The 11,324-nt window shown below is 40.8% G+C and overlaps 1 protein-coding gene across 1 annotated transcript in view; it reads left to right on the plus strand.

The window, feature by feature from the left end:
- The first annotated feature begins 4,159 nt into the window (after nucleotides 1-4,159).
- PITPNC1 (phosphatidylinositol transfer protein cytoplasmic 1) overlaps nucleotides 4,160-11,324 on the plus strand; it is a 167,554-nt gene continuing 160,389 nt past the window's right edge. The window contains exon 1 of the mRNA XM_015812961.1: nucleotides 4,160-4,306. Coding sequence (XP_015668447.1) covers nucleotides 4,247-4,306 — 60 coding nt within the window. The 5' untranslated portion in view covers nucleotides 4,160-4,246. The remainder of the gene's footprint in view (nucleotides 4,307-11,324) is intronic.

Consider the following 11,324-nt stretch of genomic DNA (forward strand, 5'->3'; position numbering starts at 1 on the left):
AGGAATTTCCTACTAGTGAGAATAATTAGTCAATGGAACAGTTTGCCTCCCAGAGTTGTGGGTTCCCCTACCTGGAGGTTTTCAAGAAAGGACTGGGCAACCATTTGCCTGGGATGGTACTATAAGAACTCCTGCCTTTGTTAGGGGGTTGGACTTAGAAGACCTCCAAGGTCCGTTCCAGCCCTATGATTCTGACTAGCTAGCCCTGATTGTTACTACTGAATGTTGAGATAAGGTAATTAGAATCCATGGAGGCTTACTGCAGACTGGAGAGGAGAAGGGTCCTTTAATATCTTGATCGTCCCTTTGGGGGTAGGCCAGATCAAAGACACTGGAGCATGGCGAAAGACCCAGGCACAGCCGAGATTCTAAGAAGGTATTGCAACAGAATCTTGACAACCTCTCTAATTTTTACTCTATCCCATCCTATATGATACAAAATCAAGATGGGATTGGATTTCTTTCCAACCCTTCCCTCTTTCTCTAGGACTGAGTGATTTTTTCTGCCAGACAATCTCCCTAGCCCTCCTTTTTTTTAAAATGGCTCATCCCTTCCTCCCCCCTCCCTTACTGGATCTTTCATACCTTCCCCAAGGTCAGCTCTAAATTCCTCTACACCCCCTTTTTTTTGAATTTCTGTTGTACCTTCCCTCCATAACCTTGAAGACAGGAAAAAAAGAGGATGAGTAAATATGTGGCTGTAACAACAGGTAATCCTTGACTTATGACCGTAACTGAACCCAAAATTTCTGTTGCTTGGCGAGACAGTTAAGTGAGTTTTGCCCCATTTTATGACCTTTCTTGCCACAGTTGTTAAATGAATCACTGAGTTGTTAAGTTAGTAACATGGTTATTAAGTGAATCTGCCTTCCCCATTGACTTTGTCATTAGGTCACAAAAAGTGACCATATAACCTAGCACACTGCAATCGTCATAAATATGAGTCAGTTGCCAAACGTCTGAATTTTGATATAATAACAATAATAACAATAACAATAATAACAACAATAATAATACCACCACGGGGATGCTGCAATGGTCAGAAGTGTGAAAAACAGTCCTAAATCACTTTTGTCAGGGCCATTGTAACTTTGAATGGTCACTAAATTAATGGTTGTAAGTCAAGGACTACCTGTATCTCCTTTTGCAGATGCTCTAAGCATGGAAGTCAGGAAATGTTAACTTCTAAGTAACTCTCCTTTCGCAGCATTTGCATTACTAAGAGCCGAAGCGCAGGTTAATTGTTTACAACAGAACTCATTAAGGGGCTCTGCCTAATCCATAACTTGATCCAAAGTCTAGGTTTGTGTGGCAGGCAAGATCTAAAAAGAGCCTACTTTTGTGTGTCTGTGAATATTTCAAAATACTATGCACACCTTAACATTCAGATTAATGGTGTATGAGTCCTTAAGAAAAGCAGAACTAGTAAAATTATAAAGGCAATCACTTTTATGATGCTCTGATTCAGGCATGAAGCATCTGTTCCACTGGAATGCTGCAAGGTGTCAAAACTATACAGTAGTAACATTTGTCATTTGTTGTGAGTCTATGTGCTAAAATATTCTTAGTTTGCCCAAGACTATAGTAACACTATTATCTGTGGACTCTTATTGAATACAATTGACTTATCAATGCCAGACTTTCTTATGTTTTTGTGAATAGACTTTATTAATATTATATTGTGCATGTCATTTTCCTGATCTTACTGTTTACAATTCTCTCTTCTGACCAAATGTACATAAACAAGGACAGCACCACACATCTGCTGAAGTGGTCTACAGTCCATAAACATTTATGCTATTCTGTAAAATGTTGTGGTTTTCACTTCCAGATAAATTGTGGATTGTAGACTACAGGCAGTTCTCGACTTACAACCACAATTGGACCCAAAATTTATGTTGCTAAGTGAGACAATTAAGTGGCTTCTGCCCCATTTTAAGTTGAGGACTATGTGTAATTTCATATAAATGTTAAATTAGAGATTCAAAACTCCAGCAGGAGAAAATCCATGTGAATTACTGTAAACAAAAATAATTTAAAACAATTAGCCACAGACAACTGAAATAACTCACATTCATATTTTCCGAAAGTATAGAGACAAAACAGTTTTTCTAACAATTAAAGCATATAAACCAAAAGAGCTTAGAAATTGGCTAATGCCTTTATTATATGTTTTAGAGTCACAATAAATAATATATTCCCCATTTAGATGTCTCAGATTTCATTCTTTACACTAAAACAGCTTTTATGGCTACTCTCCTACAAATTAAAACTAGTCTGTTTCCAATCAAGTATTCTCGACAGACACAAAACCAAATCTACATAATCTGCCAATAAAACCATCCCATTTTAAAAAGAAGAATCCAATCAAACAAGTGTAGCCAAAGATAACTTAAACAGAGCTCTAAACTAAGAAAGGATATAATTTAATACTGTATGCAGTAGTTATATTCTTGAACAACAATGAACAATTATGAAATGTAAAAAACAACTTTGTTGTTGTTTTTTTTACCCATGCAAAGATTACAGAGAGCGTTTATATACTCAGCTGCTTCAGTTCAGAGGGAAGGAGTAAGAAAAGGGGCTTGGCTCTTAAAATGGAGTTCTCCTTATTCTCTGCTTCTGTTCCCTTGTGAAGGATGTAAGGCTAAGATCACATGCTCAGCAAAAACACCGTTAGTGTTTCTGAGCTCAGCCCGCAGGGGGTTTTGCACAATAAAATCTGTCAAGGGAAGGAAACCAGATGGAATGTGTAGCCAGGGCCCTGCTGTACTACTCTGCTCCAACTCAGCACAGATGGGGTTTTGCAGGAATGAAAGCTCAGCTGCCTGTATACACACAACACCTACATTCCCCCCCCACCCCCGACACACACACACAGTCCTCCCCTTCCTTTTTTTTTTTGTCTTGACGTAATGAAATCCCCAGAAAAGGCCCTAATAATAGTCTCAGGATGTTCCCCCGAAGGCTACCTTTCCTTTCTCTGCTCTGGTGAAAGACACGCGTTTCGGCTTGCCTAGATTTCACGTCGAAATCCACGTCTGGCCCGGTCTGGCCCACCAGGCTGTCTGATTAACAGAACAGAATAATAAGAGTTGGGAGGGACCTTGGAGGTCGTCTAGTCCAACCCCCCTGCTCAGGCAGGAGACCCTGTATCCCATTCTGAACAAATGGCTCTCCAAAGACCCTGATTGCTTCCCCCGCCTTCCTGGACCCCGAAGATTTCTATAAACTTGCTCCACTACTTCTCGGAGCGTGCACCCCTCCCCCCAACATACACACACTCTTAAAAGAAAAATCCTGAGCTGATTTTTGCCCTCCAAGCGTGCCCCCCTCCTCCTCCCGCCGCTGCCTGGCGCGCAAGCGGCTTTCCTTTCCTGTCCTTTCCCCGCCGCCGCCGCTTCAGCCGAGGCAGGCTCTGCTCTTTCAAAGGGTCGCCTGCCTGGCTCTGCCGCGTCCCCATTGGCCGGATGGGGCCCTCCTTCCTGCCGGGGCTGCTGATGTCAGCCACGCTCTCACACCCTTGCTAAGCTTGCCGCCGCCGCCGTTCCTGCTGCTGCGGCAGAACCTCCTCGGCGCGATCAGCCACGACCCGGACCGGCAGGCTTTCCGCCGGGGCGAAGCCAGCTCCGCAGCCGATCCGAGAGCCGGGCAGGCGCCGCTCTTTCCCTCCAGAGCCCGCCCGACAGCCGCCCGTCCGGGAAGGCGGAGGGCGTTTGTTTACTAGGCGGAGGAGAAGGAAAGGTTAGCGAGCCGCCTTTTGTCTTGGAAGGAAGCATCTCCTTTGGCGGCGGCGGCGGCCGATCTTCCCGGGGCGCGCGTTGCTCGCTCTAGCCTCTTTTGCCCGGACTTCGGCTTCGGGCAACATGTCTTGAGGCTGCGGCGGCTAAGAAATGCCTCTGGTTGTAGCGGTCCCGGCGGATGCCTTTGTATGATCGCCGCCGCCGCCGCCGCCGCCTTTGGCGCCCAGCCTCCTTCGGCTTGTGCATGTGTGAAAGGCAGCAGCAGCGCCTGACCGCGGTTTGAAGCTGCCAACCTGGAAGATCGGAGCACAGCGTCGCGGGGTGTTTCCTCCGTCCTTCTCCCCGGGGGCTGGGTCAGCCTGCTGGATGGTGTCAGTGGCGACGTCTACGGCCATTGCCAAGCGGGCGACCTCCGGGGCGCTGTAGACCGTCGGCGGCTTTGCATTTGCAGGATCGGGGTGCCCCGCGGTTCGCGTTTCTCCTGAACTGCTGGTTTGCGTTGAATGTGTCGGAATATGCTCATGAAGGAGTATCGGATCTGTATGCCTTTGACAGTTGAGGAGGTGAGTGCGCGTTGCCTAATACGGGCTGAGTGGATCGCTTAAGGGTTTCTTATGCGGGAGGGGGGGGGAGAGAAATCGGCGGCGATCCAGTGGCTTTTTCACGGAGTTCTTTTTTTATTGCTTGCAAATGCATAGAGGAAAACCCTTGTTCTGCAAGAACGTGTGGATGTCAGGGACAGTTGAGATGCATCAGAATCTCGAATTGGCCACCCAGCTTTGCTATGGGAAAAAAAAAAGAGAGGAAAAAAGAAATACGTTCTCGCGCACATACTTTGGGTGGCCCTGATGTGGGCTGCAATTAATGTAAGAAGAATGTATTTGGTTACAAAAAACTAAGTTAACAAGAAAGCATTCTCTCTCTCTCTCCCCCCTCTCTCTCTCCCCTCCCCCTTTATTTCCATTCCCCAAGTTTATTTAGCTGATCATGCTTGGACGTTTCTATTATTTTAAACTTGCATTCTTTAAAGAGAGCTTGTCACTTCCAATACGTGGAATAAGTGGCCAGCCTTTCTTCGGGTATTCGAATTAAAGCAATGCGTATCATAACATGCGCATGATGCCTAAATTGAAGCGGGTGGCAAACGAGCATGACGGCGTAGATGTACATACAAGGGACTGTTCATGTGTAGAGAATGCAACAGGTTTCAGGGTCATACCAGCTGCAGTTTTAACCAATCTGATAATCTTATCTCTTTTTTTCCTTCCTTCTTTCTATTAGCCTTCTCTGTTTTGACAGTGAAACTGAAAAGCTGTAATCTGAATCGGAGAACAGTTTAAATTACAATTGCTGCCTTAGTAGCACACCAACTTCAATACCATTCGAGTTTCTTTTTCGTCTTTATTCTTGTGGCGCTGCCAAATACCGTATATTCGGTCTTCTCCTTCATTCTTTCTTTCTTTCTAAATATGCTGTACGCCACAAGGGGGCGCGTTTTGGATAGAATTCTCTCTAGAGAGCGTTATTCTTTTCCTTTCTGTTTAATGCAGATACTGTATATACGGTGGGAAGAATCCTATTTGTAGATGGGGTGGAGGGGGAAGATAGATAGGTACGTAACTTTTTTCTATGGTAATGTTTTATTCTTGCATCCTTACATGTTTGGCTCCTTGGCAAGATTTATAATGATTTTTTGCAGTTGCATAAAAACTAGTTTAAATATTCTGGTGGTGCCACATTTTTTTTGCAATTTGGGTCATAAGATAAGATAAGATAATCTTTAATCTTTATTTTTTTACTGTGGGCACAACGGCACACATCAAAAATGAAATTTAGTTGCCTGCTCTCAAAGTGAAACACATACATGACACACACCTAAACATACTATAAACATGAGAAAAGAAAAATGCAGGTGTCAGTCATATAATTCATCTTATTCTGCATTATATTATTTGAGCCAGCCAAAATTCAGTGCCTGTGATCTATTTTGTATTTTTAATACGGGGGAGGGACCTGCCTGGATGTTGTATGAACTTTCCTTCAGCGGCTCTGGTAGTTGCTAACTTAGAATAGTAATTCTAAGTTGCTGTTCCTTAAAAACTAACGCATCTAACCGGTGTTGTTAATGTTCCCCTTTAATTTCTCAGTAGTTAAATTTTAACACCATCTCTCCCCCTTTCCATTTCAAAACTTTTACAGCCTGGTTGCCTGGAGCTTGTCACAAACAAATGAGACAAATGGCTGTTTACAAGCCTGATTTAAAATGTACTTTAGTTCAATACAGAGGACCAGTTTGGTGCAATGGTTAAGGCAGTGGGCTTAAAAACCAGGATTTTGAGTTCTAATCCTGCCTGGAGCATTCTCTCAGCCCTAGGAAGAAAGGCAGGGGCAAACTGCTTCTGAATAATCTTGCCAAGAAAACTGCAGGGACTTGTCCAGGCAGTCACCAGGAGTGAATATTGAATCAAAGGCTCACATAGACAAAAAATAGTTCTACAGAACTATTTACTTACTATAAGTAAAAAGCCAGATCCTCAGTTCTTTGCACAGGTGTGAAAAACATTACACTTCCCTTCCTTTTCTGACCCAGGGTAATGTCTGAATTTGCAAATTGTGTGGTTCATGCTTTTCTTGCAGAATACGACGGGCACAAATAATTTTTCACTTTGGGAAAAAATACAAAACAGGTTTGTTTAAAGTGAAAGAAGGAAGCGCAGAAAAGCTCAATTCAGTTTTTTGGGCTTGTGTCGCCAAATCAAAATTTTGTGTCGTATATGAATGAACATTAACTTTTGGGTTTAAAAATATGAACCAGGAACAAAACATCATGGATTTTAGGACAATCTTTATACAAGTATCGTCAAAGGATTGTGTTTATGATTGTGTAAACGATGCAAGGTAAGATTTTTCTATATTCGCAAAAAGTATAGACCAGGGGTAGGCAACCTTGGCTCTTTTATGACTTGTGGACTTCAACTCCCAGAATTCCTGAGCCAGCCATGTTGAGGGGAAAGGGAGAGGTTTCCAAGCTGAGCTATGCTGGCTCAGGAATTCTGGGAGTTGAAGTCCACGAGTCATAAAAGAGCCAAGGCTTCCTACCCCTGACTATAGACATACCACTCCCACTCATGGAGACTCATGAATCCTACTCTCATCCCTGCTTCTAGAACTGGGGGGGAAACTCACCAGATCTTGAGATGTTTGTTTTATAGGCCACCCATCTTATCTCAAGGTTGCAGGATTTCCGTTCTCCCTACCTACACCCAGCATGGCCAATGGTAAGAAGATGCTAGAGGACCACAGGTTGCCTCTTTTTATTCCAGAAAGCTCTCGGCACTCAGCTTGCCATCTTGGCTGTTTGTACAAGGGGATAAAGTTCAGTAGTCTTTACTTTGAATGTGTCCTTCAAATTGTGCTTAGATACCAATCCTAGCTTAGGATCTTTGCAATCATACCAAGAATGAAACAACTAATCCTTTATGCAAATATAAATTCTCTATTCTGGAAGACTTGTGGTTTTGAATTGTGCCCAGGCTATTGAAAACCATAGCCGTCAGCAACTGTACTTGTTCCTTCATCAAATACTGGGAAATGTATTTAAATAAGTTCTTCCTGGTATTCTTTACTTCACTCTCAGGAACTATCACCTTCTCGTTAATGCTTGGAGTCTTTTGCCATGTTGTACTATAAGCAGTGCTAAATGCACAAGTACATTATGTGACTAGGCTTGTACAACAAGCTGTAGTTTTCCTTGGATCCTTGGTTACTAAGTTGCTTTCCTTTTATTTAAAAAGATGGCTATGAGTATCTGACCTTTAAATCATCAAACTGAACTTTTTTCTTGAATAGTTTGTGTATTTGCTGTAATCCCCATGTGACTTGAGTCAGGGATAAAATATCAAAAGCTCAGACTTAGGCTGCTGTACGTACTTTAGGATAAAATTTCTGGTAAAATTTCTTCCCAGATGGGAAGAAATCTAATGTGGGAAATCTAACTTTGTTACATTGCTGAGTATATGTTGACTAAGGATCTCCTTACTTGGTTTATATTGCTTTACTTAAATACAAGTCCTCAACTTACAACAGTTCATTTAGTAAACTTACAATGGCATTGAAAAAAGTGACTTATTACCATTTTTCACACTTAATAACCGTTGCAACAGCTCTATGGTCATGTAACCAAAATACAGATGCTTGGCAACTGGTTCATATTTATGATGGTCATGTGTGATCACCTTTTGCGACCTCTGACAAGCAAAGTCAATGGAGAAACTAAAGTCACTTAACAACTATGTTAGTAACTTAACAATTGCGATTCACTTAATAATTGTGGCAAGAAAATTCATAAAATGGGGGAAAACTCACTTAATAATTGTCTCTCTTAGCAACAGAAATTTTAGGCTCAACTGTGGTTGTAAATCGAGGACTACCTGTATTGAATTTGGAGCAAAATACTCACTAGTATTTCAAACAAACATTTACATAATATCCTCTTTAATACAAAAATACTCTAGGTTGAAAGCATTAGGCTGCTTCCTGGTAACTATTAATGTTTGCTTACAATAGAAAAAGTCCCTTTGGCATAATTAGCATTTAGGATTGGAAAAAAGCCTGAAATAAAATTTCCCTAAAGATTTAATTGTTCCTGTTTTTTCTTCAGGTTCATGGCATGTAGGCAGGGCTTCCTCTTAACATACTTCGCCAGACTTCCACTAAGTTACAATGCTGTCTTAATTTCATGATTGCTTATAAATATAATTTTATCCATCCCTTTCAGAAAGCAATAGAAGAGCCTTCGTGGCAGCTGTCAGAACTGATAAAAAAATTCATTATAAATGAAGCATCACAATGAAACATGCAAACTAAACATAATTGAGGAGCAAAACAGACATGGAATAAAATAGTTATTGGAACAAATGAAATGTCTAGTATAGTAGAATTGAATTGATCAAATGATTGAATTTCATAAAAAAGAACCATCTGAGATTCTCAGGAATTCCAAATCTTAGATCCTGGATCTATAAATAATTCCCTATTCAAACGGTGTCATTAGAATCTTAAATGAGAAATACTGTCCAATGCAAAACATATTTTGTATTGCTGTTAATGTTCTGCTTGTCAAATGGTCGTAAATGTGAAAAACAGTCATAAGTCAACTTTTTCAGTGCTATTGTAATTTCAAACTGTCACTAAATAAATGGTTGTAAGTTGAGGACTAGATAGATAGATAGATAGATAGATAGATAGATGGATGGATGGATGGATGGATGGATGGATGGATGGATGGATGGATAGATGGATAACCTTTATTGTCATTTTTTACTGTGGGCACATTGGCACACATTAAAAATGAAATTTTATTGCTTGCTCTCAAAAGTGTACACATACATAACACACATTTAAACATTAAACTACCTGTACTTGGTGAATTTCCATGTTGGAGAATGGACTCAGTTTTCCCATTCTTAAGTTCCATATTGAACCTTAACTTGCCCATCAGACTGGCTCTCTTCCCTCATTTTCTAACTATAATCATTTGGATCAAACTTCTCCTCAGCTTAGTCTTGTTATTAAAATGGCCGCCTTGTAATCTATTTCCAATTGACCTTGGGAAGTGATGTAGCTCTATAAATTATTTAGATAGGGAATCTGTCAAACCTCCTCTTTAATTCAAGGAAGTGGAGGTAGATGGGTTTTGCAAAAGGATTTTTTTTTAATTTTTCTATTTTTTCTCCCACACTTCTTAACCGGACTCATGGGTATTTCTGTTTGCCAGTTAAAAATTCTCAAAAGGGATACATATTACATTGGCATATCTTTTTGTTATTCTTGCATGATATTTTGACAATGTTCCAGGATATTTTTAGGATGCTGCAAACTTCCCCCCTCCCTTTTGATGTACTCATTTTTATTTCAAACATGTTTTATGTTAATGACAAGCTGCCAGCAAGAAATACTCTAAAATTCTCTTTTGCTAGGTATCTGTAAATTTCATCCAACCCCCAAATTATTAAAGTCACTTTTGCACAAAGTTAAATTTAAGCCCTGCAGAAATGGAAGATGGCGAGACTCCTGATTATTCTAAAGACTGCTGCAATTTTCAAATCTTCCCACTTTTTACAATATCTGCTTACAAAGGGTACATAACTTACTAATGCTTGCCCTAGGGCAGGGGTAGGCAACTTTGGCTCTTTTATGAGGCGTGGACTTCAAGTCCCAAAATTCCTGAGCCAGCCATGCTGAGGGGAAAGGGAGAGGTTTCCAAGCTGAGCCATGGTGGCTCAGGAATTCTGGGAGTTGAAGTCCACAAGTCATAAAAGAGCCAAGGTTGCCTACCCCTGCCCTAGGGAAAATATATAGCCCTATCCCCATCTGGTAGCATTCTGCCTTGAAAGCTGCTGTGAAGATTATAGGTAGTCCTCAACGTATGACCACAATTGAGCCCCACATTTCTGTTGCTAAGTGAGACATATGTTAAGTGAGTTTGGCCCCATTTTGCAACCTTTCCTGCCATAGTTGTTAAGTGAATCTGTCTTCTCCTTTGACTTTGATTGTCAAAAGGTCACAAAAGAGGATCACATGACCCCGGGATACTATAACTGTGATAAATATGAGTCAATTTTCAAGCATCTGAATTTTGATCACGGGCCAATGGAGATGCCACAACAGTCACAAGTGTGAAAAGGGGTCATAAGTCACTTTTTTCAGTGCCATTGTAACTTTGAACAGTCACTAAATGAACTGTTGTAAGTCGAGGACTATCTGTATTTAATTTTAATAGAGGAACACACTCCATTTAACTCAACTGCTCTCTCGACCTCTGCTATTTACCCACTGAGAAATGCATTGTAACAATGCTAAGTGGTGTGGCAACTACATTTATAGGCTCTAAGAATAGTTTCATTCAAAATATGTTTTAATGTATTTTACACTCTATTTTTGAGAGTCTTGTCTTTGTATTGACTTTCTTTTGATATCAAATACATCCACACTACAGTTTTCAGATTCAGATCTCTCTTTTATTTGATTAATTCGTGTCTAAGCCTCATTAGCTATAATATTTCTGCATCCATGCAAATGAAGTTATACTCCATCAGAGAAAAAAAACCCAACCAAAATTTATTTGGTCTTATATGTTCCAGGGATGATATCCATTTCATTACTGACCTTTATGCTAAAATTGGCATTTCTATACACCATTGCTTTTGAGACACTGAGAATTGTAAACATTGAGATTAGACAAAAATGAGATAAAAGAATAGAATGTGATAATTACCTTATTGGTTGTGGGTATTCAAAAGCGGAACAGAGCAAAAATCCAATTTTTTCCTTACTATTTTTGGGCCATGTAACTTTACCTGCAGGCATTTCGTGCAAGAGCAGCTGAATTTCAGCCATCTCAGATTTTTCTTCTTGGAAAAGCACAGAATAGAATCAATCTGATGTAGTATTGGATTAAGACAGGAGACTTACTGCATAACCATTGCACCAAGTAAGAGAGAGTACACGCACACACAATCTCTCTCTCTCTCTCTCTCTCTCTCTCTCTCTCTCTCTCTCTCTCTCTCTCTCTCTCTCTCT

The sequence above is a fragment of the Protobothrops mucrosquamatus genome, unplaced genomic scaffold (genome assembly GCF_001527695.2).
Source record: "Protobothrops mucrosquamatus isolate PMUCROS unplaced genomic scaffold, P.Mucros_1.0 scaffold124, whole genome shotgun sequence".
Lineage (NCBI taxonomy): Eukaryota > Metazoa > Chordata > Lepidosauria > Squamata > Viperidae > Protobothrops > Protobothrops mucrosquamatus.